This window comes from Macaca thibetana, chromosome 11, assembly GCF_024542745.1.
Source record: "Macaca thibetana thibetana isolate TM-01 chromosome 11, ASM2454274v1, whole genome shotgun sequence".
Taxonomy (NCBI): Eukaryota; Metazoa; Chordata; class Mammalia; order Primates; family Cercopithecidae; genus Macaca; species Macaca thibetana.
In genome coordinates, this window is record NC_065588.1 from 118848060 (window position 1) to 118875988 (window position 27929).

The 27929-nt window shown below is 41.7% G+C and overlaps 2 protein-coding genes across 7 annotated transcripts in view; one reads left to right on the forward strand and one right to left on the reverse strand.

The window, feature by feature from the left end:
• Nucleotides 1-3524: 3524 nt before the first annotated feature.
• Nucleotides 3525-27246, reverse strand: RSRC2 (arginine and serine rich coiled-coil 2). 6 transcript variants are annotated; one of them, XM_050748060.1, is made up of 10 exons: nt 26985-27125; nt 22358-22514; nt 21291-21334; nt 18749-18939; nt 17133-17336; nt 14122-14244; nt 10219-10298; nt 7375-7607; nt 5385-5474; nt 3525-4176 (listed from the first exon to the last, which is right to left on the reverse strand). In XM_050748060.1, exons 1-10 carry the CDS (start codon nt 26988-26990, stop codon nt 3997-3999), a joined length of 1308 nt encoding a protein of 435 aa, XP_050604017.1. In that variant the 5' UTR covers nt 26991-27125; the 3' UTR covers nt 3525-3996. The 6 variants fall into 6 exon arrangements, with proteins under 6 accessions (XP_050604017.1, XP_050604018.1, XP_050604019.1 ...); XM_050748061.1 differs by having other exon boundaries at nt 7375-7604; nt 26985-27114; XM_050748062.1 differs by lacking the exon at nt 22358-22514 and adding an exon at nt 20418-20495 and having other exon boundaries at nt 18749-18961; nt 26985-27083.
• Nucleotides 27232-27929, forward strand: part of KNTC1 (kinetochore associated 1) — a 101729-nt gene continuing 101031 nt past the window's right edge. The window contains exon 1 of the mRNA XM_050748220.1: nt 27232-27488. The gene's annotated coding sequence lies outside the window, so the exon portion shown is untranslated. The remainder of the gene's footprint in view (nt 27489-27929) is intronic.

Below are 27929 nucleotides of genomic sequence, written 5' to 3' on the forward strand. Positions count from 1 at the left end.
CCAGAGAATAAGGAACTCCATAGCCTGAAAGGGAACTGAATAAAAATAAATATACAAGAGAATAAGAAACTCCAGCTTTGCTACAGAGATGACTGTTGTAGATACAAGTTAGTTTATTGAGCTTGCTTCGTTTTTAATGTAAGATTAGCTAGATTCGACTATTTTAGTCTGTTGAGGCTTTCTGTGGTTTCTCTTGTTCAATCACTTGTTCATTCAATCACATTATTTATTTACACCATCAATGGGCCAGGCACTTGTCTAGGACTTGAGTATGCAAGAGTAACCACAATAGAGTAATTCCTCCTCTCACAAAGGCTGTAGTCCACAAAAAGCAACAAAAACCCCATAATTATAAATGTTCTTGGGTCGAGATGGATGTTGATGGATATTCATCACATAAAGAAATGTGGGCCGGGCGTGTTGGCTCATATCTGTAATCCCAGCACTTTGGGAGGCCGAGGCAGGCGGATCACGAGGTCAGAAGCTCAAGACGAGCACGACGTCTCGAGACGACATAAAGAAACCCTGTCTCTACTAAAAATACAAAAATTAGCCAGGTGTAGTGGCGCACGCCTGTAATCCCAGCTATTCAGAAAGCTGAGGCAGGAGAATTGCTTGAGCCCAGGAGGCAGAGGTTGCATTGAGCCGAAATCGTGCCACTGCACTCCAGCCTGGGAGACAGAGCGAGACTCTGTCTCAAAAAATAAATAAAATAAGAAAAAAAGGTGAAAAACACAGAAAGTTATGAATATTTAACAAACACTCTGGTCTGTGGGAGTCAGTGAAGTGAGGAAGGCAGTGAATGGGCAAAGTTAGGGGTGGGCACATGGGAGGATGGAAGGAAGAGTCTTAGGTATAAGAACCACCATGTTGAGTGAAAAGGGAGAGTGGAGAAAGATGAGGCTGGAACACTACTAGGGCAGTACTCAAAGGCCCTTAAGGAAGCCTCTCTCCATTCACAACATCGGGAAGTCATTTACACATTTTACATTTTTTTGTTGTGGACAACGGGATCTCCCTGTATTGTCCAGGCAGGTCTTGAACTTCTGAGCTAAAGCTATCCTCCTGCCTCTGCCTCCCTAAATACTGGGATTACAGGAATAAGCCACTATGCCTGGCCATTTAAATTTTTTGAAATTTTACTGAGACACAGTCTGACTCTGTCACCCAGGCTGGTGTGCAGTGGCACGATCCTGGCTCACTGCAACCTCCACCTCCCAGGTTTACTTTCACTGAAAAATCCACGAGGCAAGGCGCAATGGCTCACGCCTGTAATCCCAGCACTCTAGGAGGCCCAGGCGGGCGGATCATGAGGTCAGGAGTTCAACACCAGCCTGGCCAACATGGTGTAACCTTGGAGTTCGAGACCAGCCTGGCTGACATGGTGAAACCCCGTCTCTACCAAAAATACAACAATTAGCCTGGCATGGTGGTGGGTGCCTGTAATCCCAATTACTCACGAGGCTGAGGCAGGAGAATCACTTGAATCCAGGAGACAAAGGTTGCAGTGAGCTGGGATCATGCAACTGCACTCCAGCCTGGCCAACACAGACTCTCACAAAAAAAAAAAAAAAAAAAAAAAAAAAAAAAATTCTGCATGTAAGTGGACCCTGAAAGTTCAAACCCATGTTGTTCAAGGGACAACTGTAATTTCATCTTTTAATTATTTGCATTTGGCTACTCAAAAAAGAAACTGAAATAAAAGATTACTGTTAGGCCAGATACTGTGGCTTCACGCCTGAATCCCAGGTAGCACTTTGGGAGGCTGAGACGATGCAGATCATTTGAGGTCAAGAGTGGGAGACCAGCCTGGCCAACAGCTTGAGAACCCCATCTCTACAAAAATTATCCAGGTATGTTGTCATGGGCCTTTGGTGCCAGTTACTCAGGGGAATGAGGTGGGAAGATCACTTGGACCAATATACATAGATGCACATATGTATTTTATTGGACAGTGCTGTTCTAGATGAGCAAAGGACAGGCTGTAACACTCATTATGTATGGTCAGCTCCTAAAATAACTGTAGACACACAGGAAGCTTTTGTGTCCACACTGCCTTACAAGGTCATGAACATTTTTAATACTACTGATTTGAAAAGACAGACCTTAATTGAAAAATGTGATGATCACAAAATGAAGGATCCATAGTGTTGTTTCCTTAGAAGGCTTAGATTTGTCGCTGAAACACGGTGAAAAGCCATTTTCCCATAGAATTACTGTGCTCTGGGAAAACGAAAGGTTTATTAAAATATATTAAAAATTTTATAATCTGGCTGGGTGAAGTGGATCACACCTGTAACCCCATCACTTTGGGAGCCCTGAAGTGGGAGGACTGCTTGAGGCCAGGAATTCAAGACCAACCTGGGCAACATAACAAGACCTTGTCTTTACAAAAAATTAAAAACAAGCTAGGTGTGTTGGTGAGCACCTGTGGTCCCAGCTACTGAAGAGGCTGAGGTGGGAGGACTGCTTGAGCCCCGGGGAGCCTACTGCACTGCACTCCAGCCTAGGACAGAAAGCATAAAGAAAACACCCCATCACTTGATTTTCATGTATAAGAAAAATATACCTAATGAGCAAGTTGGCAGGACTTAATTCCAACTTTTAAAATAAGGCTGTCAATCTTATTCCTATAGTCTTCCCTGATTGTAATGTGGTGTCATACTGTGATGTTTTCCAAAGGAAAGCCAAACCTTATTACTTTGTTGTAACGAAGTAAAAGTTTTGCAGGGCTCCTCTACCCCTTAGTTTCAGATTTATGCTCAATCTAGTAACAAAACCTTTTCTAGGCCAGGTGCAGAGGCTCACGCCTGTAATCCCAGCACTTTGGGAGGCTGAGGGTGGATCACCTGAGGTCAGGAGTTCGGGACCAGCCTGGCCAACATGGTAAAATACCATCTCTACTAAAAATACAAAAATTAGCTGGGCGTGGTGGTGGGCCTGTAATCCGTTACTTGGGAGGCGGAGGTGGAAGAATTGCTTGAACCTGGGAGGCGGAGGTGGAAGAATTGCTTGAACCTGGGAGGCAGAGGCTGCAGTGAGCCGAGATTGTGCCACTGCACCCAGCCTAGGCAAAAGAGCGAGACCCTGTCTCAAAAACAAAAATGAAAAAAATTTTTCTAATATTTTAGTATTTTATAGTCTATGTTGGAGAAGACTCCAAAGGGATAATGAGCAAAAAGCATACAAAGAACTTGTCATAAGGCACTTTATTAAAATAAAAGTGCTTACATCCCTTTAATGCATTAATCTATTTCCTGAATAACACATGTAATATTTGACAAACACTGAATACCAAGTCTGTCCCTTATAATAGGAAAACATACTATTTTAATAAGTTTTCTCCTCCCACCTTTTACATTTTTGCTCACCATGGTATTGCCTGTAGTATAGTTAACTGGCCTTAAAAAGGGCCGGGGTGGGGGTGATTTCTAGCTAGTGTTTTCTAACAGCAATTGCCAAATGCTACAGAAACCATAAAACAAATTCAAAGAAACATCCCAGGTAACTTAAATTAACACCAGTTTTGAGAAAACCATTTTTATTGTCATCACCACCCAGCTTATCTGTGCTGGATTATGTACCAAATGGCCAGATCTTCTAAAGAACATCTACATAACATTTCTTTCATGTTTCAAGAGATGAAAATAACTGTACAAGGTTAAGTACAAAAGTACACAAGACAGCGGACACGAAAAAATCCATGTATGAGATTTTATCCCCACCTGCAGCTTTTATATATTTGAAAGGTAGAATTCATGAACTAAAAAATATTGTCCTTCTATAGTCCTGTCAAGTTTAATGGAAGTGGGTTTAACCTGATTACAACACTAACACCAGTATCACTGATCTGATATTTACAAAAATTTGTATTTTTCAATAAATTAAAGTCAATGCAACACCCATGCAAGCTAGAATGCTAGCTGTTTGGTGAACAAGGACCTGACATCAGAACAAGAAGTCTATAAGTCCCAAACTTTACAAGTGTCATCATTTTCAAACTGCATCCATTCCTCGCATTGAAGATGTGAAACCCAAACCCATTCCTCTTTGTGTGTGGGTCTGTGATCTTGCCATTTCATACTGAGCATCTAAATTTCGAAATACTTCTTCCTGTTGCTTCAGAGTCTTGTAACTTTCTTCATCAACTGAGCTACACCCAGCTTCATCTTCACTCTAAAGATCAGACATAAAACATTACAGTGAATTCAGATGGAGATAAATATTCTCTCACTTGACACTTTTTTATTTATTTTTTTGCACAGTCTGGAGTGCAGTGGTGCCATTCTTGGCTCACTGCAACCTCTGCCTCCCGGGATTAAGCAATTCTTATGCCTCAGCCTCCCAAATAGCTGGGATTACAGGCGCACGCCACCACGCCCAGCTAATTTTTGTATTTTCAGTAGAGACGGGGTTTCACCACGTTAGTCAGGCTGGTCTCGAATTCATGACCTCATGATCCGCCCACCTTGGCTTCCCAGTGTGCTGGGATTACAGGCATGAGCCACCACGCCCAGTCCCAATTTTTGTATTGTTAGTAGAGATGGGGTTTCACAATATTGGTCAGGCTGGTCTCGAACTCCTGACCTCAGGGGTCCGCCCCCCTCGGCCTCCCAGTGTTGGGATTACAGGTGTGAGCTAGGCTGACACTATTATTAAATCATACTTTTGGCTGGGCACAGTGTGGCTCATGCCTGTAATCCCAGGACTTCGGGAGGCTGAGATGGGTGGATCACCTAAGGTCAGGAGTTCGAGACTAGCCTGGCCAACGTGGTGAAACCCCGTCTCTACTAACAAAACAAAACAAAACCAAAACCAAAAAATATATACTTTTGGGATGTGTATTTGATCTCGATGACTTAATTTCCATTCATTATTAAACACCTCCATAGTACAAAGCAATATTCTTTCTAGGTCTGGAATATAGCAGGGTGTACCAAAGTTAACTTCGGTTTAGTAGGTTGGAAAAAACATAGTATGTAGAAGTAGTCAGGGTATAAATGCCACAGAGGAAAGCAAAATAGAAAACGGGGATGGAGGCTGGGCGCAATGGCTTGGAACTGTGATCCAGGGCTTTGAGAGGCCAAGGTGGAAGGACTGCTTGAGCCCCGAAGTTTGAGGCTGCAGCGAGGTATGACTGCACCACTGTACTCCAGCCTGAGTGACAGAGCAAGCAGAGCAAGACTGCGTCTCTCTCACTAAGTGTGTGTGTAAGGGAGATAGGAATGTTTCAGAATGGGACTGCTTGTTGTTTTACAAAAGGTGGTGGGAAAGAACTCAAACACTGACACCTGAGCAAAGATCAGAACTAAGAAAATGAGGGAAGATTAGTGCAGGACGGCTAACAGCTACTGCAAAGATTCCCTGGCACATTTGAAACTCACCTTAATACCCATCAACTTCCTAAATTTGACATTTTGGTCCTTGTTTCCAAAATTCAATTTTTCCCATATTTCAGCAGATTGGGATTTGTCCTGTTAAGAAACATTAAACTTTAAAACATGTAAAATTTAAATATATTTTTTAAGACATGAAATATCTCAACAATGTCTCAATGAAAAAAACAAACAGCATGGATGGCATTCAATCAATGTAAGTTTAATTACTTCAAGACTTAAGAAACCACAAAGCGGGCTGGGCGCGGTGGCTCAAGCCTGTAATCCCAGCACTTTGGGAGGCCGAGACGGGCGGATCACGAGGTCAGGAGATCGAGACCATCCTGGCTAACACGGTGAAACCCCGTCTCTACTAAAAATACAAAAAAAAACTAGCTGGGCGAGGTGGCGGGCGCCTGTAGTCCCAGCTACTCCGGAGGCTGAGGCAGGAGAATGGCGTAAACCTGGGAGGCGGAGCTTGCAGTGAGCTGAGATCCGGCCACTGCACCCCAGCCCGGGCTACAGAGCAAGACTCCGTCTCCAAAAAAAAAAAAAAAGGAAACCACAAAGCAAAGAAATATAAGCAAGAGGTTCCAAGAGGTTGGTTATTACTCCTGTAATCCCAGCAGTTTGGGAGGCCGAGGCGGGCAAATCACCTGAGGTCAGGGGGTTGAGACCAGCCTGGCTAACATGGTGAAACTCCGTCTCTACTAAAAACACAAAAAGGTAGCCTGGCGTGGTGGTGGGCACCGGTAGACCCAGGAGGGTCTCAGGAGTCTGAGGCAGGAGAATTGCTTGAACCCGGGAGGCAGAGGTTGCAGTGAGTCAAGATCACGCCACTGCACTCCAGCCTGGGCGACAAGATCAAGACCCTGTCTCAAAAATAAAAAAAAAGGATTCTTTTCCTGTCATAGGTCTTTTTTCACATGCAATTTTTGCAACTGCATATGCCATCTGCAATTAATGTCATTTGTCATTGCAAATAATGTTTAAAAAACATAAAACAAAAAACAAAAACCAGTACCTCATAATCTATGAAAAATCCTCAACCAAGTAGTCTCTTTTCCTTAATACTACGTAATATTAGTTTTCTTCGAAAGCTTGACTTCCATCAATTATGTTTTATTTTAGTATTAACACTATCCTAGCTTTTTTTTGTTTGTTTGTTTTGTTTTGTTGTGTTTTTTGAGACGGAGTCTCGCTCTGTCGCCCAGGCTGGAGTGCAGTGGCGCGATCTCGGCTCACTGCAAGCTCCGCCTCCTGGGTTTACGCCATTCTCCTGCCTCAGCCTCCTGAGTAGCTGGGACTACAGGCGCCCGCCACCGCGCCCGGCTAATTTTTTGTATTTTTAGTAGAGACGGGGTTTCACCGTGGTCTCGATCTCCTGACCTTGTGATCCGCCCGCCTCGGCCTCCCAAAGTGCTGGGATTACAGGCGTGAGCCACCGCGCCCGGCCTGCTTTTTGTTTTTTGAGACAGGGTCTCAACTCTGTGCCCGAGGCTGACGTTGCAGTGGCATTATTTTTTTATTTTCATTTTTTTGAGATGGAGTTTCACTGGAAACTCACTCACTACAACCTCCACCACCCAGGATCAAGCAATTCTCCTGTCTCAGCCTCCCAAGTAGCTGGGATTACAGTTGCACACCACTACGCCTGGCTAAGTGGCATGATCTTGGCTCACTGTAGCCGGTGCATAACAGGCTCAAGCGATTCTCTTGCCTCAGCCTACCACCACACCCAGCTAATTTTTAAATTTTCTTTTCAGTACTGACAGGGTTTTGCCATGTTGACTAGGCTGGTCTTGGACTCCTTATCTCAAGAGATTCGCTTGCCTCAGTGTCCCAAAGTACTCGGATTACAGGCATAAGCCACCTGCGTCTGGCCATCCAAGGTTCTTAGAAAGGTAAGCCCAAAGTAATCTTTTTCAATCCAAATTTGTTTTTCTAAGCAATTACTAATTAGGAATAAATGATAGAAGAGCAGAATAAGAGAACTTACCCCTTCTTTCTTGCCCTGCCAAAGCATTTTCCTTTTTTTCTCTTGTTCAGCAAATTTCATTGGATTCACAGCTGCTGGGTTATAGTAGCTAGGAACAGCTATTCCTGTCTCTGCCAAAGCTTTAGCTTGCAGGGCTGCCATCTGAGCTGCCATGGCTATCTGAGGTGTTACTTGTGTTCCTGATGCCAACAGGGCAGCAACATTGAGAACAGAACCTCCAGTAGCTGCAGCTGCTTGAAGAAGATATAAAAATGGTTTTTAAAACATAAACAAATCTCCAAATTACATTAACAAATGATTTATAAAACGCTATGAATGTGCAAAAAGGCAGGATTTTCACAAAATACAAGGAAATGACTGTGTATTAGCTCACAAGTAAGTTTTTAGCAAACACTTACTGTGTTTATCAATGGACATATTTCTGCATAAACCCTTGATATACATTAAAAACCATTTATTGCCAGGCGCGGTGGCTCACGCCTGTAATCCCAGCACTTTGGGAGGCCAACGTGGGCGGATCACCTGAAGTTGAGAGTTCGAAACCAGCCTGACCAACATGGAGAAACCCCGTTTCTACCAAAAATACAAAATTAGCTGGGCGTGGTGGTACATGCCCATAATCCCAGCTACTCGGGAGGCTGAGGCAGGAGAATCACTTGAACCCAAAAGGCGGAGGCTGTGGTGAGTCAAGATGGCACCATTGCACTCCAGCCTGGGCAACAAGAGTGAAACTCCGTTATCAAAACAAAACAAAAACCCATTTATTTACTTTGAGGACAGAGAATTCTGCAAATAGTAAGGAGGTATGATTTCGGTGGAAATGAACTAGTGTCTTTAAGGTATGATCACAAAAAAATAAAACCTTACATTTTTTTAAATTTATGAAATCTTCTCATGGACATTTTGTTTGATGCTCACATCAAATATCTGAAAAACTGTATGCAGGTAAGGCTGGGCACAGTGGCTCACACCTGTAATCCCAGCACTTTAGGAGGCCAAGACAGGCGGATCACAAGGTCAGGAGTTTGAGACCAGCCTGGCCAACATAGTGAAACCCCATCTCTACTAAAAACTACAAAAAAATTAGCTGGGCGTGGTGGCAGGCGCCTACACTCCCAGGTACTCAGGAGGCTGAGGCAGGAGAATCACTTGAACCCCAGAGGTGGAGGTTGTAGTGAGCTAAGATCGTGCCACTGCACTCCAATACGGGCGACAATGTGAGCCTCCGTCTACAAAAAAAAAAAAAAAAAAAAAAAAAAAAAAAAAAAAAAAAAAGAACAGTATGCAGGTATTATGCTAAGGCCAAGTTTTTCAATAAAGCCCCGGTATTTCCACTGTGATTGAGGCAGTCCTCTGTAAACAAAGACACCTCTGATTACCTATTTTTGTCAGTCCAGAATATAACCTTAAAAAGTTCTAATTTACCAACATTATGGGAACCAGAGTTATGAAAGATTGTAATGATGTATTAAAAACAAAATGGCTATTTGTAAACCTTTGGAGTTTCAAATAAGCGCTACTGTTTACCAGGAATGTAAACAACAACAAAAAACCATCTTCCAGATTACATTTCATGCCAAATCAACAGTAAGCTCTTCGTCATAATTTTCTTTCCTTTGTTTTTTGCGAGACAGGGTCTCGCTCTTGTCACCCAGGCTGGAGTGCAGTGGTATGATCTTGGCTCACTGCAACCTCTACCTCCTGAGTTCAAGCCTCCTGAGTAGCTGGGACTATAGGCGCATGCAACCACGCCTGGCTAATTTTTGTATTTTTAGCAGGGATGGGGGTTTCGCCATGTTGGCCAGGCTGGTCTTGAACTCCTGACCACCTGCCTTGGCCTCCTGAAGTGCTGGGATTACAGGAGTGAGTCACTGAGCCAGGCCTGATACTTTTCAAAATCTGCCATGTTTGTTATGTCTAAAAACTTGATTTCTTGAAAGAGAAATACGTATTTCACATCAGTTCACTTTCTTGCACAAACTGCATTTCCAAAATGGTAAAAGATATCTGGGGCCGGGTGTGGTGGCTCACGCCTGTAATCCCAGCACTTTGGGAGGCCGAGACGGGCGATCACCATGGTCAAGAGATCGACGCCATCCTGGTCCAACATGGTCTCTACTAAAACCCGTCTCTACTAAAAATACAAAAATTAGCCAGACATGGTGGTGCGCACCTGTAGTCCCAGCTACACGGGAGGCTGAGGCAGGAGAATCACTTGAATCCAAAAGGCAGAGGTTGCAGTAAGCCGAGACCACGCCACTGCACTCCACCTCAGGCGATGGAGCGAGACTCCGTCTCAACAACAAAAAAATCTGTTGCGATGACTACAGTGTTACATGAACAAAAATACTCATTACCAACTTATCAACAAAAATTATCCACATGGACCACATCAGAAACAAGCTACAAAACACTTAAGTGAGAAAACACTAAAACTTTTACAGTGTACTGATGGGAAGTAGGAATCATAGGTGATTTTCTTCCTATTATTTTCTATATTTTTCAATTTTTCTACAGAAAGCATGTCAAACTTAGGCTGGGCGCAGTGGCTCATGCCTGCAATCCTAGCACTTTGGGAGGCTGAGGCAGGAGGATTGCTTAAGCCCGAGATCAACAATAGTCTGGGCAACACAGTGAAAGGTCCTCTCTACAAAAAGTAACTAAGAAAACAACTAGCCATGCATGGTGATGTGGGCCTGTAGTCCCAGCTACTTGGTAGGCTGAGGTGGGAGGATCACAGAATAACAGAGCAAATCCCTGTCTGAAAAACAAAAAAACCTGAAAGAGCTCAAATCGAGATGACTAAAAAAGAATTAAAAAAAAAAAAACAAAAAACAAAATTACCTGCAGCTATTTCTTGTTGTTTTTGTTTTTCAACCATTTCCTTTTCTCGCTGCTCTTGTAATTTCTTTGCCCTTTCCAACCTGCAAAAATAATTTCAATAAATTTAAAATAACACAATATAAAACCATTATGTATATATCTCCCTATATGTGCATGTACAGAGACAAGCCAATTTCCATAAAATTTTAAATTTTTAGCATCCCTCGGCTACTGATAACCCGTATGTGAAGAAAAAGCAATCATTCTTAAGACAGTATAAGTTACGTTTGAAGAACACAACAACAGTGGTTTTAAACATTTTTGAATTGACTAGCCAGAAATGGGCATAGTTTTTATATGCAGTTCCAATTAACAAGTGAAAAGAAATTACATCTTGCAAGTAACATTGAAAGCTGAGTAAATTTTAGAGCATGGTAAGTAGTAAATAAATTTACAGAATTATCTAAATGTTTCTTGAGGGAGAACAAGCCAGCCAATCAAGACATTCAGATAATTTTTTATATTAAACAGCCCTTAGTGAAGTCTTCAATTTAATAAAAATCAAAAAGTCAAAACTAAAAGGTCAAGCAAATCTTGCCATTCTGTGTAATCTAATAAAATGGGAGGAAAACTTCTCTAAATTAGGAAATTACTTCTAGCAGTTGAAGAAATTTATCATTTGCAAAGGAAGTGGTAACGTGAAACACAAATTCATCCCAAAACAAAATGAATTTTTTTTTTTTGAGACAGAGTCTCGCTCTGTCGCCCAGGCTGGAGTGCAAAGGCACGATCTTGGCTCACTGCAACCTCTGCCTCCCGGTTTCAAGCGATTCTCCTGCCTCAGCCTCTTGTGTAGCTGGGATTACAGGCGCGCACCACCATGCCCAGCTAATTTTTTTATTTTTAGTAGAGACGGGGTTTCACCAACATTGGTCAGCCTGGTCTCAAACTCCTGACCTTGTGATCCGCCTGCCTCGGCCTCCCAAAGTGCTGGGATTACAGGCGTGAGCCACCGTGCACGGCCCAAAACTGAATTCTTGTTCATTCTATTCACTCTATTAAATGAGTAGTGTGCATATTCATTAAATTCGCTAACGAGAATTCGCACACTAAACAAGCTATATGTTAAGTTTACTCAAATATAGCAAATAACAAGTAACATTATCTTCACAACGAATTCCTGAAAGAGAAAATTCTTTACTTCATAAGGATTCCCTGATTTATCAATCAAGCCAAATGCCACTAATGCTCTCTGTAATGTGGTATAAAGGGGACGGGATTGAGGAAACTTGTTTTTGTTCTGGGGCACTATGGGTAATATAAGGCAGGGGTAGTAAATTGGATTTGCTTTAAGAATTGTTAAGTTGGCCGGGCACTGTGCCTCTCGCCTGTAATTCTAACACTGTGGGAGGCTGAGGTGGGTGGATCACCTGAGGTAAGGAGTTCGAGTCTGGCCTGGTTAACATGCTGAAATTCTGCATCTACTAAAAATACAAAAAATTAGCAGGGCGTGGTGGTGGGCGCCTGTAATCTCAGCTACTCGGGGGGCTGAGGCAGAGGTTGCAGTGAGCCGAGATCACACCACTACACTCCAGCCTGGGCAACAAGACTCCATCTCAAAAAAAAAGGAAAAAAAAATTGTTCAAATTTACATAAAAGAAATTTAACAAGCTGTAAGCACATATGCATGGAAGTATGCATAGGCTTGATTTTGTCCTTGAGAATAGAAGTCTATAGGAGTAACAATAAAATGTAGGCAAGGTGGCTCATGCCTGTAATTCTACCACTTTGGGAGGCCAAGGTGGGAGGATTGCTTGAGGCCAGCAGTTTGAGACCAGCCTGGCCAACATGGCAAAACCCTTCTTTATTAAAAAGAAAACAAAAATTAGCTGGGTGTGGTGATGCGCATCACTAATCCCAGGTTCTTGGGAGGCTGAGGCACCAGAATTGCCTGAACCCAGAAGGCAGAAGTTGCAGTGAGACGAGATCGCACAACTGTACTCCAGTCTGGGCAACATAACGAGAGACTTCGTCTCAAAAAAAAATAATAATAATAATAAAATAAAAAATAAAATTAAAAAAGTAGGTCACAGATCTGAAATCTATTTCCTAAACAGTTTTAAATCCCGACATTTAAGACCAAAAAAGAAACCAATATAAAAGGTCTATACGTGGTAGTTTCTTATTAACAAAAAAAATTCTCCACATTTCAAGGTAGTAAATAATCTGATATTCTGAAATTAAAGGACATTTAAAACTTTATCTGAAAGATCACCAAATAGTCTATGTCAATGAAATGTTAGATGCTATTAACAGCTTCACTTTAAAAAAATCCAAAAACGCAAACAGGTTAGACTTACGGCATTCAAGTAAATAACTTAAGGGCTTAAAAAATATTTGTCAGAGTTAATGAAATTACAATCCAGTATAAATTAAATCCTAATCTACTGATACTAGTTTCAGAAAGACGATATGAGTGACTACAACTGGTTGCATTAAAATGTCCACTGAAAATTTGGAATTAATACCATTCACTAAGGTGAATGGAAAGAAGGGGTGAGCTCACACTTTTGCTGCTGTTCAGCTGCAGTTTCTGTCAGGCTGGGTTCCCAGGGCAGCACATCAGGTTACACTGTGTTACCAGCCTGGGCAACATAGGGAGACCCCGTCTTCTCTACAAAAAATACAAAAATTAGCCAGGCATGCCTGTGATCCCAGCTACTTGAGAGGCTGAGGTGGGAGGATTGCTCGGGCCCAGGAATTCAAGGATGCAGTAAGCCATCATCATGTGCCACTGCACTCCAGCCTGGGCAGGACCCTGTCTCAAAAAACAAAACACCTTAATTATGTAAAGAGAGAAAAAAAATCAAAATCTACAAAGTCTATTTTTCAAAATATGGGAAATGCTGCAAACAAGTGCTTGGATTTCATCTTAGTTTTTGCCTCTCTATGAGGCAGTTCTTTGAATAGTTTTGCAGATTTCAATACATAGCAGCGCTGTGTGTGGTTGCACCATTACTCATCTTTGAAACAGCAGAAAATTTGTGTGTGTGTGTGTGTCTTTTTTGAGACTGAGTCTTGCTCTATTGCCCAGGCTGGAGTGCAGTGGTGCGATCTCGGCTCACTGCAACCTCTGCTTCGTGGGATCAAGCAATTCTTGTGCCTCAGCCTCCAGAGTAGCTGGGATTACAGGTACCCGCCACCATGCCCAGCTAATTTTTGTATTTTTAATAGAGACAGGGTTTCACCATGTTGGCCAGGCTGGTCTCCCAACTCCTGACCTCAAGTGATCCGCCCACTTTGGCCTACCAAAATGCTGGGATTACAGGCGTGACCCACTGCACCCAGCCGAAACAGCAGAAAATTAAAAAAAAAAAAAAAAAAAAAAAAAAAAAACCACCAAAAACACAATGATCTCCCATAGTTATCAGGAATAAAACTTACAAGATCAAAGAAACTGGCTTATAATGTATTATCTGTTATTTGCCATCTTCAAAATAATAATATTGACAAAATTTTACTTACTGTTTCAGGTATTTTGTCTATTTGAGGGAGAAAAACAAAAAGTAAAGGAAAAGTCATCTTAGATGAGAAAATAATAGTTCTTGAACCAGATTTAAGACTCAAGAAAAAAGTTTCAAATGCAAACTGAAAATATTTGGGAGTCTAACTTTGAGAAAAATGAAATCAGTCAAATCACGAAGAAAAACACAGAAATTGTTGTAGACATCTCAATCTTTTAGTTGTGCAAATGTTTAAGATGAGAATTAAACTATTTACATAGTTCTAAATCACAAATATGCCCCCGTATTATTAGATTTAAGTATGCAAATCATTCTCTTACTGAAAGCATTCATCTTATCTACACAATTGAGCATTTATTTAAAGGTGAACAGGAACAAATGAATTAAGAAATATACACACCTTCTAGCTAAAGCTTCTTGTGCATCCATTGCTGTGTTTCTGCCTCTGAAGGGAGGTGGACTTGGAGTCCGGCTTAAACTTCTGCTAAATCTTCTCGGCTTTTCAATTCTCTTCTTTCTATCTCTGTAGTAAACCATATTTCATATGTCAAATTATGGCCGAGTCATAACTATTTTGTTAATAAGAAATCAATTATATTTACATAGTTCAACAAAAATCGCAACGATACAAAAATATTTACATTTTGAGATGCAAAAAATTTAAACTTCTCTGTTACAGCTGAACTCACTGGAAACAATTGTTTCCAACTCCCTCAACCCCCTTTTTTTTTTTTTGAGACGGAGTCTCGCTCTGCCGCCCAGGCTGGAGTGCAATGGCCGGATCTCAGCTCACTGCAAACTCCGCCTCCCGGGTTCACGCCATTCTCCTGCCTCAGCCTCCCGAGTAGCTGGGACTACAGGCGCCCGCCACCTCGCCCGGCTAGTTTTTTGTATTTTTTTTAAGTAGAGACAGGGTTTCACCGTGTTAGCCAGGATGGTCTCGATCTCCTGACCTCGTGATCCGCCCGTCTCGGCCTCCCAAAGTGCTGGGATTACAGGCTTGAGCCACCGCACCCGGCCTCCCTCAACCCTTTTTAAGAGACAGGGTCTCACCATGCTGCCCAGCCTGGCCTCCGGTGATCCTCCTGCCTTAGCCTCCAGAGTACACAGGTCTACAAGCATGCCCCACCGCATCTGGCTGTTTCCAATCTTTTGCAAAGTATCCAATGTTGCAAAAGCTAGCCTTATACATTAGTCATTTTGTGCTCGTGTAGGTCAATACGTACACCACAGGAATCATTCCTACGTATTTTCATCTATAGTGAATTTGTAGATATTTTTCAAAAATAAAAAGTTATTAACCACTAAAAACTAGATGTCTGGCTGGGTGCGGTGGCTCATGCCTATAATCCTAGAACTTTGGGAGGCTGAGGCGGGCGGATCACCTGAGGTCAGGCGTTCAAGACCAGCCGGGCCAATATGGTGAAACCCCGTCTCCACAAAAACACAAAAATTAGCCATGCATGATGGTGGGTGCCTATAATCCCAGTTACCCGGGAGGCTGAGGCAGGAGAATCGCTTGAACCCAGGAGGCAGAGGTTGTAGTGAGCCAAGATTGTGCCACTGCACTCCAGCCTGGGTGACAGAGTGAGACTCTGTCTCAAAACAAACAAAAAAACTAGACGTCAGTGACCAAAAAAGCACTTAAAAAAAAATTTCTTAATTGGTAAGGTTCAAATTAGTAAACTACTACAAACTAGAACCACTGAGTAAAAATTCATACTGATTTAATAAAGATCAAACAAGTGATAAATCATAAAAACCAAGTTACTGTATTAAGCACAGGTCCCTTTTTAAATGTGTATTTCAATCTTTCATACATTGACCTAAGTTGCAATTAACAAAATAGTATACTACTGTCTTATGAAACAAGCAGAGAATAATGCATTCGTTGAAGAACATTTATAATTAGTTTTCCTCCTGTGCTCTTTATTGTACACTTCCTATCTCAGCAAAGCCTCCTCCCACCAATCAAGATAATCTAAATTGTGTTCATTTACAAACAAAATCTGAGGTAGTTTGCACAATACAGTGGGTTAAGCACATGAATGAAATTTGCATTTAGATATATCTGAAACCTGGTCCTGGCTCTAGCACTTAATGATATTGTTTTGGAATTCTGGGGCAAATTTCTTTTTTTTTTTTTTTTTTTTTTGAGACGGAGTCTTGCTCTGTCGCCCAAGCTGGAGTGCAGTGGCGCGATCCTGGCTCACTGCAAGCTCCGCCTCCTGGGTTCACGCCATTCTCCTGCCCCAGCCTCCCGAGTAGCTGGGACTACAGGCGCCCGCCACTGCGCCCGGCTCATTTTTTGTATTTTTAGTAGAGACGGGGTTTCACCGTGGTCTCGATCTCCTGACCTTGTGATCCGCCCGCCTCGGCCTCCCAAAGTGCAAGGGGCAAATTTTCTTTTTTTTTTTTTTTTTTTTTTTGAGACGGAGTCTCACGCTGTTGCCCAGGCTGGAGTGCAGTGGCGCGATCTCGGCTCACTGCAAGCTCCGCCTCCTGGGTTCACGCCATTCTCCTGCCTCAGCCTCCTGAGTAGCTAGGACTACAGGCGCCCGCCACCGCGCCCGGCTAATTTTTTGTATTTTTAGTAGAGACAGGGTTTCACTGTGGTCTCGATCTCCTGACCTTGTGATCCGCCCGCCTCGGCCTCCCAAAGTGCTGGGATTACAGGCTTGAGCCACCGCGCCCGGCCGGGGCAAATTTCTTAAACGTCTTTAAGCATGATAGACTTACCTTTCAACATGGTTCTTCTGAGAACTAGATGAGCTAACGCAGACAAAGAGTTCTAGCATATAGCAAAGTGTAAGTATGCAAAATAGATTTCAGTTGTTTGTGAAAATAAAATAAATACAACGAATCCAGTGTTGAACACAACTGAATTTCTTTTGTTAAGACAGGATTCACTCCTGTCACCCAGGCTGGAGTGCAATAGCATGATCTTGGCTCATTGCAATCTCTGCCTTCTGGGCTCAAGCGATTATCCCACCCCAGCCTCCCAAGTAGCTGGGATAATAGGTGTGTGTCATCACGCCAGGCTAATTTTCATATCTTTTGTAGAGATGGGGTTTCACCATATTGCCCAGGCTGGTCTTCAACTCCTGGGCTCAAAAAATCTGCTCGCCTCGTTGGGATTACAGGTGTAAACCGCTACATCTAGCCAACAACTGGATTTTAATAGGCCTATTCATACCTGCATTTCGCAAGAGATTTATCAACCACACGAGAATACTTGTGAATGCTATTCAAGTGGCTAGGTCTGTTCTTCATATGTTAGGTAATGACTAAAATAATTTTACTATAATCTATAAATAAAATTGACCCACTATTTTAATATTCTCTTACTGAGAAGATAAATGGACTCTCTGAGGGTCCTATTAAATTTTATTCAGGATGATAGTCACCTACCGACTCCTACTCCTTGTCCTACTCCTGCTTCTAGTCCTATGCCTGTGTCTTGATCTTGAGCGGGAACGAGACCTGATCCGCCGTTTCCTTTCCCTGCTTCTGGATCTTGATTTCTTCCTCTCTCTGCTTCTGGATCGAGATTTCTTCCGCTCCCTACTCCTAGATCGAGACTTCTTCCGTTCTCTGCTTCTACTACGATGGCGTCTGAAATTAAAGTACACAAATTTGTAATTAAGAGTTGTGCTGTTTCACTTATATCCATCATGAATTAGTTATCTGTAGTAACACAATTAAGACAAGCAAGTAACTGCACTATATTATTTACAGAAATGTGACATTTTCAAAGGAAATAAACTAAAAATGAACCCTTCATTTTGTTTGATAATTTGTCCTAGAACATATTAAAGCTATTAACATGTCAAAAGTGTTCAATGCATCTTACCAAATTTAAGCTTCCATTTAATACTCTTCCCGCAGTAGTTACAAAGCTTAATACTTATCTACTGAAAATTTTAGTCTGATTCCACACACACCCCACAGCATTCTCCAAAAAATACCCCACCAAAAACCATTCACAAATTTGAGCTGTGATCCAGTTTCTCAAAAATCTTTTTATCTATACTCCAACATCAAAAAAATCTAGATTGCAGTCTAGCAGCAAACACCTTCTACATCACATCAATGACGCAAAAGGACTGTTTAGTGGCTTAACCCACACAGTTTAACAATATGATTTTTTCAGTGCCAGACAGATTAAGTGGTTAAAAATCTCAGCTGGACAGAGTGACTCACTCCTGAAATTCCAGCACTTCAGGAGGCCAAGGCTGGCCGGCACATTGCTTGAGCCCAAGAATTCGAGAACAGCCTCCACAACATGGCCAAAACCCGGCTCTACAAAAAATACGAAGAGATTAGCTGGCTGTGGTGGCGCATGTCTGTGGTCTCAGCTGCTCAGGAGGCTGAGGTCGGATCACTTGAGCCCTGGAGGCCAAGAGACTGCAGTGTGCTGAAAGCATACCACTGCACTCTAGTTAGGGCAACACAGAGACCATCTCAAAAAAGAAAATCTAGGCCGGGTGTGGTGGCTCACACCTGTAATCCCAGCCCTTTGGGAGGCTGAGGTGGGTGGATCACCTGAGGTCAGGAATTTGAGACCAGCCTGGCCAGCAGGGTGAAACCTCATCTCTACTAAAAATACAAAAACTAGCCAGGCATGGTAGCACATGCCTGTAATCCCAGCTACTTGGGAGGCTGAGACAGGAGAATTGCTTGAACCCAGGAGGCAGAGGTTGCAGTGAGCTGAGATCATGCCACTGCACTCCAGCCTGGGCAATACAGCGAGACTCCGTCTAAAAAAAAAAAGAAAGAAATCTAGGCACTTAGTTGAGATTTAGTCATCCCTTATCCCCCATTTTTGGAAACCATTTTTGCATGACGAGAAAGCAAAGGCCAAAGCCCAAAGGAAAACAACAACGACAACAACACAAACCCAAACAAACGAACAAGAAAAACTCCCTAATTACGATTTTTTTTTTGGGTGTTGCTGGGTTGATGAGAAACTTTACGTAACTCAAATCTTGTTAGAAGATACTAAATTATAATACAAAATGATTTACCTTTCACGAGACCTAGATCTTGAGTGACTTCTGCCTCTTGATGACTTTCTTTCTTTGCGTTTGTGCCTGTCCTCACCATTTTCAGATGAATTTAGTCGCTCTCTTCCTTTATCAGAAGAATGTTCTTTGTCATTATGTTCCTCAGACTTGTGTTTCTTAGAGGATTTATCTTTGGATTCATGTCTTCTTGCCTGTTTTAAGAAGAAGTTGGTTCTTTCAGGAAAATAGTGCAACAAAGAGAGTTAGTATGGGTATCAGTAGACAAAAAATGTTGTGATGCAACATTAGTAACCTTAGGAGTGTGTGGCAAATAAAAAAAAATGATCTAGTTTCACATCACCCAAATGTTGCAGATGTAATTACTAATTTTTTTTTTTTACTATAAACACCCAAAATGTAGTTCCTCCCCAAAATATTTTCAATACTACAATAGAAACAATGATTTTTAAAGTTGAAATATTGAAAAGCCATTATGCCAGACAAAAGAGGAATCCCTTATGTTTATCTAAAAGAATACAGACCATGTATATACATCAACTACTAAATCCAGAGTACATAATATTAAGTAAAGGAGATAATGACACAAAAAGTGCACCAGAAACGCATTTCAATTAGTATAATTATTACTAAGTACTAATTATTTTCTATAATTTCAAATTATTTTACACAGAGATGCAGTGTCCCTTTTATAGTTATACTGCCTGCTACATCCTCTAAAAGATAGCTCTTGATTTTCCTCCCAATGTCTAAACTGTGAAGGAATCACTTTTCATCTTGCAGTATCCCAACAGGCTTGGAGGAGTATTACATTTCATGTACCTAGGGTAGAAATGGCAACTGTATGTTTTAATTTTAAAGAAACCAAACTAGGTATAACAATTAATCCACGTGCCACTACACAATACATACTGCCCCCATACTTTAAAAAGACCAAGGCCTTCACATGTGCATTCAGAGACTCAGCTAAAATTAACTGCATAATCAAGTCTCATCCTACCAAATACCAAAGTAGAAGTGCTACATACTACAGTTCCCTACAGGAAGATCTGTCAAATTCATCTTGTAGCTAAAACTTAAAATCCTAGACATCTCTGAATCACTAAATTTTAAATCTGGAAGGAAACTCATATCCTCTAACTTAATCCCTTTATTTTATGAACAACTAAGATCTAAAGTTACAAAGCTACATGGGTGAGCTGAACCTATATCCCATGTTTTTCTGATGCCCAGGCTACTACTTTTCCACCGTAATAAGACATTACTGTTTCCCAAAAGGCCATAGCATGTTTCTTTCCACTCACGATTAATGTTTCTTAAAAATAAAACTTGGCCAATCATTTTGGAACATGCATGATGATACAGCTGAAAATCATCATAGTATGTAATTTATTATTTGTAGAAAAATAAGAGACCTGGAGACACAACTAAATTTTAGTTTCATTGCCAGTTCTCTATATGAGCTTAGAAAAGAAATTTTTCTTGGTTTTGCTATAAAGAGGCAGACTGGAAAAGTCTTAAGTGGTTAAACTTCTAAAGGTTTTAAAGTTTATTTCAAACCAGTTTTTCAAACATAACATTACTATTAATTTAAAAAAAAAAAAACATTAAAACCCTTAACTGATTTAAGATATATTTAAGGGAAATAGGAGTTTGAATGACTAATAGTTACCTTATCATGAAGTAGGCTTATTATTTTGCTATCTGAGTCTGCAGCGTCTTCAGTTCAGTCTCTTCGCGCATTAGCACGCTGAGTATGATTTATTATAGAAATGTTATCATGTGAGCTAAACAAAATAGTCATTTTCACAAAAACTCTCCTAAATTAAAAATTTAACAGAGCTTCCATTAGGGGAAGAGGTGAAGTCCCTGCCCACACTTGTTTTAGGAGTCCCTTGCCCAGCCCCCACAACTCTTCTTCCTTTCTGGCTAATACTTCTACTCTTCCTTATTGGCTCATTCCTGTCTTCTCAGGTGGGTGAACAAGTAACTCCTCTGCAATAGAGCTGTTGTCTTTCATTTTCCTCAAGTTTTGGTGTCACCGCCACCTTTTCAGCTGTCCCTCACTCAAACCTTTATTTCAAAATTCAATACTATTAGGGAAACTGAACTAGTTTGCAAAAGAAAAAACTCCTCTTATCATTCATAAAGAAAAAGCAGTCCACAGATATATAGGGTATTGCTATGTAAAGATGATTGCTGTTTAAAAATCCTGAGCAACTCTCAGGCACCAGGAGACTCGGGACCTCGAATTAATGGAAGCTCTGTGTGACAGGCCTAAAAAAACCAATCATATTCTTCATATGAAATTTTTATTGTGAGTATTTTCACAATATAATAAAATTAAGGTTTTGAAGGTACTTTTCACATAAACATCTTCTTCAAAAATGATGAATAAAAGTCATGCTTATTTTATAACCCAATAAACCTTTTAAATTTCAAGTTTGGTACTTACCTTGACAAATGTCTTATATTCATACAAATCTTTCTACCAGACACTTTATAAGTATTTTAAAGTACCTATTCACTACAAAGTGTTAATTACCTCTTTGCTTCTGCTCCGGCTCCTGTGTTTTCTTCCTTCATTATCTGTGAATATACACAAAAATATTCACCATAAACAAAGTTGGAGAAACATCTCATCTCAAAAAACTCAACACTGGAGAGAAATCACTCCCATTAGTCTTCTTCCAATGACTAATTTTTTTATGGCACAAGTGGGATTATTCTACATTAATACAATACAAATGTGAAACAAATCAAGAAATCTGAGCAAACCAGGATATAAAGCAGCTTAGATACATCTTTTAAACAGTCATAGACTTTTAGTATTTTACATACATTCTGACCCCCCATCTAGTTTCCGAGTCTACAGCAAATTCATAAGGGGGTTTAGTAGAGAGAGGTAAGCCATTAAGAAAAATAAAAACGGCCGGGCGCGGTGGCTCACGCCTGCAATCCCAGCACTTTGGGAGGCCGAGATGGGCGGATCACGAGGTCAGGAGATCGAGACCATCCTGGGTAACACAGTGAAACCCCGTCTCTACTAAAAAATACAAAAAACTAGCTGGGCGAGGTGGCAGGCGCCTGTAGTCCCAGCTACACAGGAGGCTGAGGCAGGAGAATGGCATGAACCGGGGAGGTGGAGCTTGCAGTGAGCTGAGATCCCGCCACTGCACTCCAGCCTAGGCGACTGAGCAAGACTCCATCTCAAAAAAAAAAAAAAAAAAAAAAAAGAAAAAGAAAAACGAAAGAAAATAAACAGGTTGAATTATATTTGATATGTTCCAACATGGCAAAACCCTGTCTCTACTAAAAATACAAAAATTAGCTGGGCTTGGTGGCGCATGCCTGTAATCCCAGCTACTCAGGAGGCTGAGGCTGAAGAATTGCTTGAAGCCAGGAGATGGAGGTTGCACTGGGCTGAGATTGTGTCAATTTTTGTATTTTTGCTTCCAGCCTCAGGTGATCTGCCTGCCTTGGCCTCCCAAAGTGCTGGGATTACAGGCTTGAGTCACTACGCCCGGCCAACAAACTAAACGTATGTCTTCTTATACAACAGGTCTACATATCTTATACAAATGCTCATATACCACCTCTAAGAATTCATACCTGACTTTCGTTTTCTTTCTCTTGACCTTGATCGTGATCTTGAATAATGATGTTTTGAAGCTCTAGGAGAAACAGATATATCTGACTGCTCTTTTTTCTTATCTCTATCTGGTGATGTCTTTTCTGGGGCTAGTCCATCTCGTTCTGTATCACTAGCCTAAAAGTTTAAAAACAAATGATTAAAGTTCTTAATTACATTTTAAATGTTTTCAATTTCTTAAAAGAGGGACAAAGGAAGGGAAGATAGTCCCAGTCCCCCTCATCAATAAATCAGAATGCCTGCTTTCCAAATAGCTAAATATGCTTTGTACACTAGCAAGCCTGAATGACTTGAAATGACGAACCTGATAATTAAGCGAGACCTACATATTTAGAGTGATGTAGCTTTAGTTTCCTTTTTTTTTTTTTTTGAGACGGAGTCTCGCTCTGTAGCCCAGGCTGGAGTGCAGTGGCCGGATCTCAGCTCACTGCAAGCTCCGCCTCCCGGGTTCACGCCATTCTCCGGCCTCAGCCTCCCGTGTAGCTGGGACTACAGGCGCTGCCACCTCGCCCGGCTATTTTTTGTATTTCTTAGTAGAGACGGGGTTTCACCGTGTTAGCCAGGATGGTCTCGATCTCCTGACCTCGTGATCCGCCCATCTCGGCCTCCCAAAGTGCTGGGATTACAGGCTTGAGCCACCGCGCCCGGCCTGTAGCTTTAGTTTTCTAACGATTATTTTTATAACTTTTAAAACATGGGGTGGAGTGAGGGAGGAATAAGGGCTCTAAGTATTTCCAATAAGCATTCAGGCAGAGAAAATACAGTCCTTTTCAGATGTGTGAATGCATTTAACTGACTTTACCAATACTTTTAAATTAGCATACACATCAATCAAAAATGAGTTGTTAAAGCCTAAAGATACTCAAGAATCTTAAAATCTTAAAACAGAATGCCTTAAAAATATTATAAAATAATAAACAGAAAATTAACTTACCAAAGTGAGAACCTCATCTTAATGTCATAACCCTCTAATGAAAACAGCCCCTTGGCACAGTGCTGCTGGAAAATATGGTCTGCCTCTCCTCACATGTGCTCTGGGCTATGAAAACATTAAGTTGTTTCTGCTTTAAAGCATTTTGTAAGTAATTATTACAATATAAATTTTACAAGTTTCAACTAATGCGGAAGGTAGACAATGGTTGGCTAACTGACCAGAGAAGATAATATGAAAATAAAATAATTGATACACCTGGGGAATTGATTACTTAGGAAGGGTTGGCAAGCTATGGTCCTCATCCTGTTTCTGTATGGCCTTGAGCTAGGAATGGTTTTAACATTTTTTTTTAAAGTAGTTTAGGCATATTTAATAAATAACTTCAGTAAATAGCACTGTAAAGAGTGAACTGTTAAAACTAAAGGCACTTACAAGGCCAGTGCTGTGGCTCATGCCTGTAATCCTAGCATTTTGGGAGGTTGAGGTGGGCGGACAACCTAGGTCATGAGTTTAAGACCAGCCTAGCCAACATGGTAAAACCCCGCTTCTACTAAAAACACAAAAATTAGCTGAGTTTGGTGGGGTGTGCCTGTAATACCAGCTACTCAAGAGGTTGAGACAGGAAAATGGCTTGAACCCAGGAAGCAGAGGTTGAAGTGAGCTAAGATTGCACTACTGCCCCTCCAGTCTGGGAAAGAATGTGACAGAGACTGCACATGGCCCACAAAGCCAAAAATATTTACTATCCAGCCCTTTACAGAAACAGTTTATGGACTTTTCACAACATCAGAAGGAATCTGGATTGAATAAAGAGGGAATCGATATAGTCTTCAGCAGAAGGAATCACATTAGAGAACTTCTTCCTTTAGGAAAATTAGTCCAGAAAATGAATACCAAATATCAAGTACAATGAATGGGTGTATTGCATTTTAACAAATGAAGATGTGAGAAGTCGGGTTACTTCAACAAGTATTTACTGAGGGTCAAAAATGTGCCAAAATCAATGCTAGACTTAGGGAATAAAACAATAAATTAAAAAAAGAAAGGTTTTACAGTTCAATTATGAGGTGAAAGACATAAATTACATGTTATTCCTCTAACAATGGTATAAAAAGAACAGTAAGAAATAAAAGAAAGTAACTCCCAGGGAGGCTCTCATGCCAGCATATTGTATACGTACTTATTTCTCCAGTCTGGGTGACTTCTGGAACCACAAAATTTTTATGCCGAAAGGTTTTCATCCCTTATAATAGAGTTCAACTTTGTCGTTTCACAGATGAGATCCAGCAACATCAGCTGACTTGCTTAAAATGGTACTGCATCTCCATCTCTTTACTGTCTTTATTACTAATAAATGATGCTGTATTATTAAGGACGATTCTGATTTTTCAAGTGAATAGTGGACATTTGGATTTTTTTCATCATTCTCCTTAAGGACTATTTCAGACTCATCTACTACTTGCTAAGTGTTTGTACAGCTTACACTTGGTAAACAGAAGGGATCTCAAAAATTTCAAGCACCGCTATCACTTCTCTCAGTGCATGACACTTTCTGTCAGAGACAGAATTCCTTAACTACTGGCAATCCCATTTACTTCTGCAGAGAACAAGACTAGAATCAAAAGCAACCTTTGCATGGAAAAGTTAGGCAATTTTCAGGCAACGGTTTATCTAACTTTATGCTTAACATCACAAAGCTAGGCAACAGAGAAAACTCCCTGTGACACAGGCTAACCTAAACTTACATCAACCATTTTCATCTGTAAAACAGACTACGGAGCAACAACAAAAACCGTCTTAACACTAAACAGATAGGAATGACAGGTGGTCACTGAGGCCACAGAAAACTTTTATTTCCCTGAGGATATTTTATAGTAGCATAATGCAGGTATCCAGGAAAAAACCCACCAACTGAACATTAAAATTGCTCTGAAATTATCTAAGCTTTAATTTAGTACGAATCTATGTGTACACATAAACGTTAACTGCAAAACAGCCTTCTATTCCAGCACTGGCTCTACGAGGCAGCCACTTTGGTTTCTTACCATTTACATTTTGTTGCAAACTCTAATAACAGCTCGAAACATAGTAGACAAATCTTTTTCCACTGCGAAGGATGTAAGCACTGGATTGAATACTAGGCCACTTCTCTAGGGGACTGTCTTTTTATTGAACAAGGCACAGCAGAAGTACATGTTTGAATTCACTTTTTAAAATACTGGAACCCGGTCGGGCGCGGTGGCTCACGCCTGTAATCCCAACACTTTGGGAGGCCGAGGCGGGTGGATCATCTGAGGTCAAGAGTTCGAGACCAGCCTGTCCGACATGGTGAAACCCCGTCTCTACTAAAAATACAAAAAAATCAGCCGGGTGTGGTGGTGGGCACCTGTAACCCCAGCTACTTGGGAGGCTGAGGCAGGGGAATCACTTGAACCCGGGAGGCGGATGTTGCAGTGAGCCAAGATCGCGCCATTGCACTCCAGCCTGGACAAGAGCAAAACTCCGTCTCAAAAAAACACAAAAAAACCCTGCAACCCAAGAAAAATAGTATTACTCTTTAAGTATACTGAGGCCCAAAACACTAAACAAATGAAAACAGTAAGTAAAAACAACGAGTCCAAACTCAATCAACTAGATATTGGAGGGGTAGGGAGAGGAAGAAAATCATCTGCCTAATACCAGGCATTCCAATTATCGGGAAGAGCAAACTTTAAAATTATCACTACGTTTAAGAGTCATAATTATTACCGAAAATGATATAATTTTTTAGTCAGTAAAAAGGAATGTAAAATATTTATATTTTCCTTTTAACGGAATAAAAAAAGTAAGCATAAAATAATGTGGATCCGTCAGAATTGGGCATCTTACACACACACAGGCTTATTGTTCAGAATAGGTAATTTACGAACGGCAGCTTCTCTTGGGTCAACGAAGGGTTTAAATTTAAAGCAGCAAGGTCAGTGACAAGACTTAACTATAATTCTTCTCGGACTTCAAATTGATGACATCACGGGCCACTTCGGAAACCGCGCATCAGTCAGAATTGGTAGTTCTACAACCTTTTAAGCTGAATTTTCACTCCCTTTCAGCAATACTTTCCTAGCTCGTTAATACACAATAATAAGGCTTACACTGACGAACACTAATTGAAATTTTACAACTAGAAACATCTCACTGACGGTACAAAAAAAAAAATCGCTACAAGTCGCTCTCTTCTGCCACACTATCCCTTAACAGACACCACCTTTTTGATCCAGTACTTTTCAGAGACCACTCCTGATCGTCTTTCTCTTTCCCAGCCCCTTTCTCCACTGCAAATTCTCAGGCCCTAAAAAAACTTAGCATAAATCACTAGCCAGGGTGAATAAGCGAAAATGGAGGAAGTTCAGCGGGGCAAAAGGAACGTAGGATTGGAGAAGAGAGGAGGAAAGTTCTGGAAAAAAAAGGCACTCCCTGCAGCTCCCCACCCCCATCAACACCGCCTTACTTCCCCCTCCCTACAGCAGGCAGCCATGATGGCGGGCGCAGAAGAAGGCCGCGGCGCCATTTTGTCCACACACATACACACGAACAAGGCTCTGGGAGCCGTTCACCCACTCCTTGGAATGTCGTAGAAAAATATCCCTGGCGTTAAACTCAGATTCGGTACCTACCGCCATAGTTCAGAGTCCCGGCCGCTAGAGCGGCGCCTCCACTTGTCGCTTTCAACAGTACCGGCCGCTCCGAAGCTTCGCCCCAGACTAAATCGCTCGCGCGAGAGACCCGGATGGCACAAAGGCGAGGAGGCCCGGCGCGTCGCACAGCTTGCTGGGAGTAAAAAGGGCGGTAACAAGAGTTTCTATAACAACGCAATTCGAGGCGGTGATTGGGTGTTCTTTCAAAGGGGCGTGTAAGGACCATGAAGAGGGCGGGGCCAAGAATACAGCCTAGGAATGCGCAGTCGGGAGAACAAAACTGGCGGAACTCAGGGTGGGGCAACGTCCTATTTCGAGTTTAAAGTAATCTTGGTCTCGTCCGGCCGCCGTAAAGGGGTTGGGTTTAGTGTTCTCCCGCCAATTTAAACCTGTGGGATGGAACCTAAAGATTAGAGGCGGTTGTGTGAGTCAGGAAGAGGGGCCGCATACTTGATTGTTTCTCTTTAGTTTCTTCGATTGCAGGTGAGGACGGGGAGTTGCGCTGTGTAGGGAACTGGGGGTGGGTTCAGGACGAAGTAACTGCAGCCTCTCCTCAGTTCCTGTTTTTCCCTTTAACGCCGTCAGGAGAGAGGTTGGAGTCGGTTTTTGCGGGCGGCGGTGTCCAGCGGAGAGCGTTTAAGTACGGAGGCCTAACTGACAAGTGTTTCATCTTGCTCATTCTCTCCTGTTCGCGAATCTGTTCTGCATTCCGCCGCCAGAGTGATCTCAAAATTATCAAATCAGGCCACTCGTTTGCTGAGTTCCCCTCTACCCCTTGTACTGAGAATAAAATTCAATCTTGAAGTCGAGGTTTTTTGGGCTCCACTGCTCTCTCCCTCACTGTCTTCTACTTTTGCTTTCACCCGGCAGCAGCATCAAACGCTTCCTACCCAGCCTCTGAGCCTTTGCACTCTGTTCCCTCTG

What these genes read in the sequence shown, in the direction of transcription:
- RSRC2 (XM_050748058.1), bottom strand. Translation starts at nt 27,231, where the DNA reads ATGGTCCTTACACGCCCCTTTGAAAGAACACCCAATCACCGCCTCGAA. An exon ending in CGGGACTCTGAACTATGGCG is followed by an intron (nt 21,335 to 26,984) that starts GTAGGTACCGAA and finishes GTATATTCACAG; the next exon opens with ATAATGAAGGAAGAAAACAC. An exon ending in GGCAGGGCAAGAAAGAAGGG is followed by an intron (nt 5,475 to 7,374) that starts GTAAGTTCTCTT and finishes GTTTCTTAACAG; the next exon opens with GACAAATCCCAATCTGCTGA.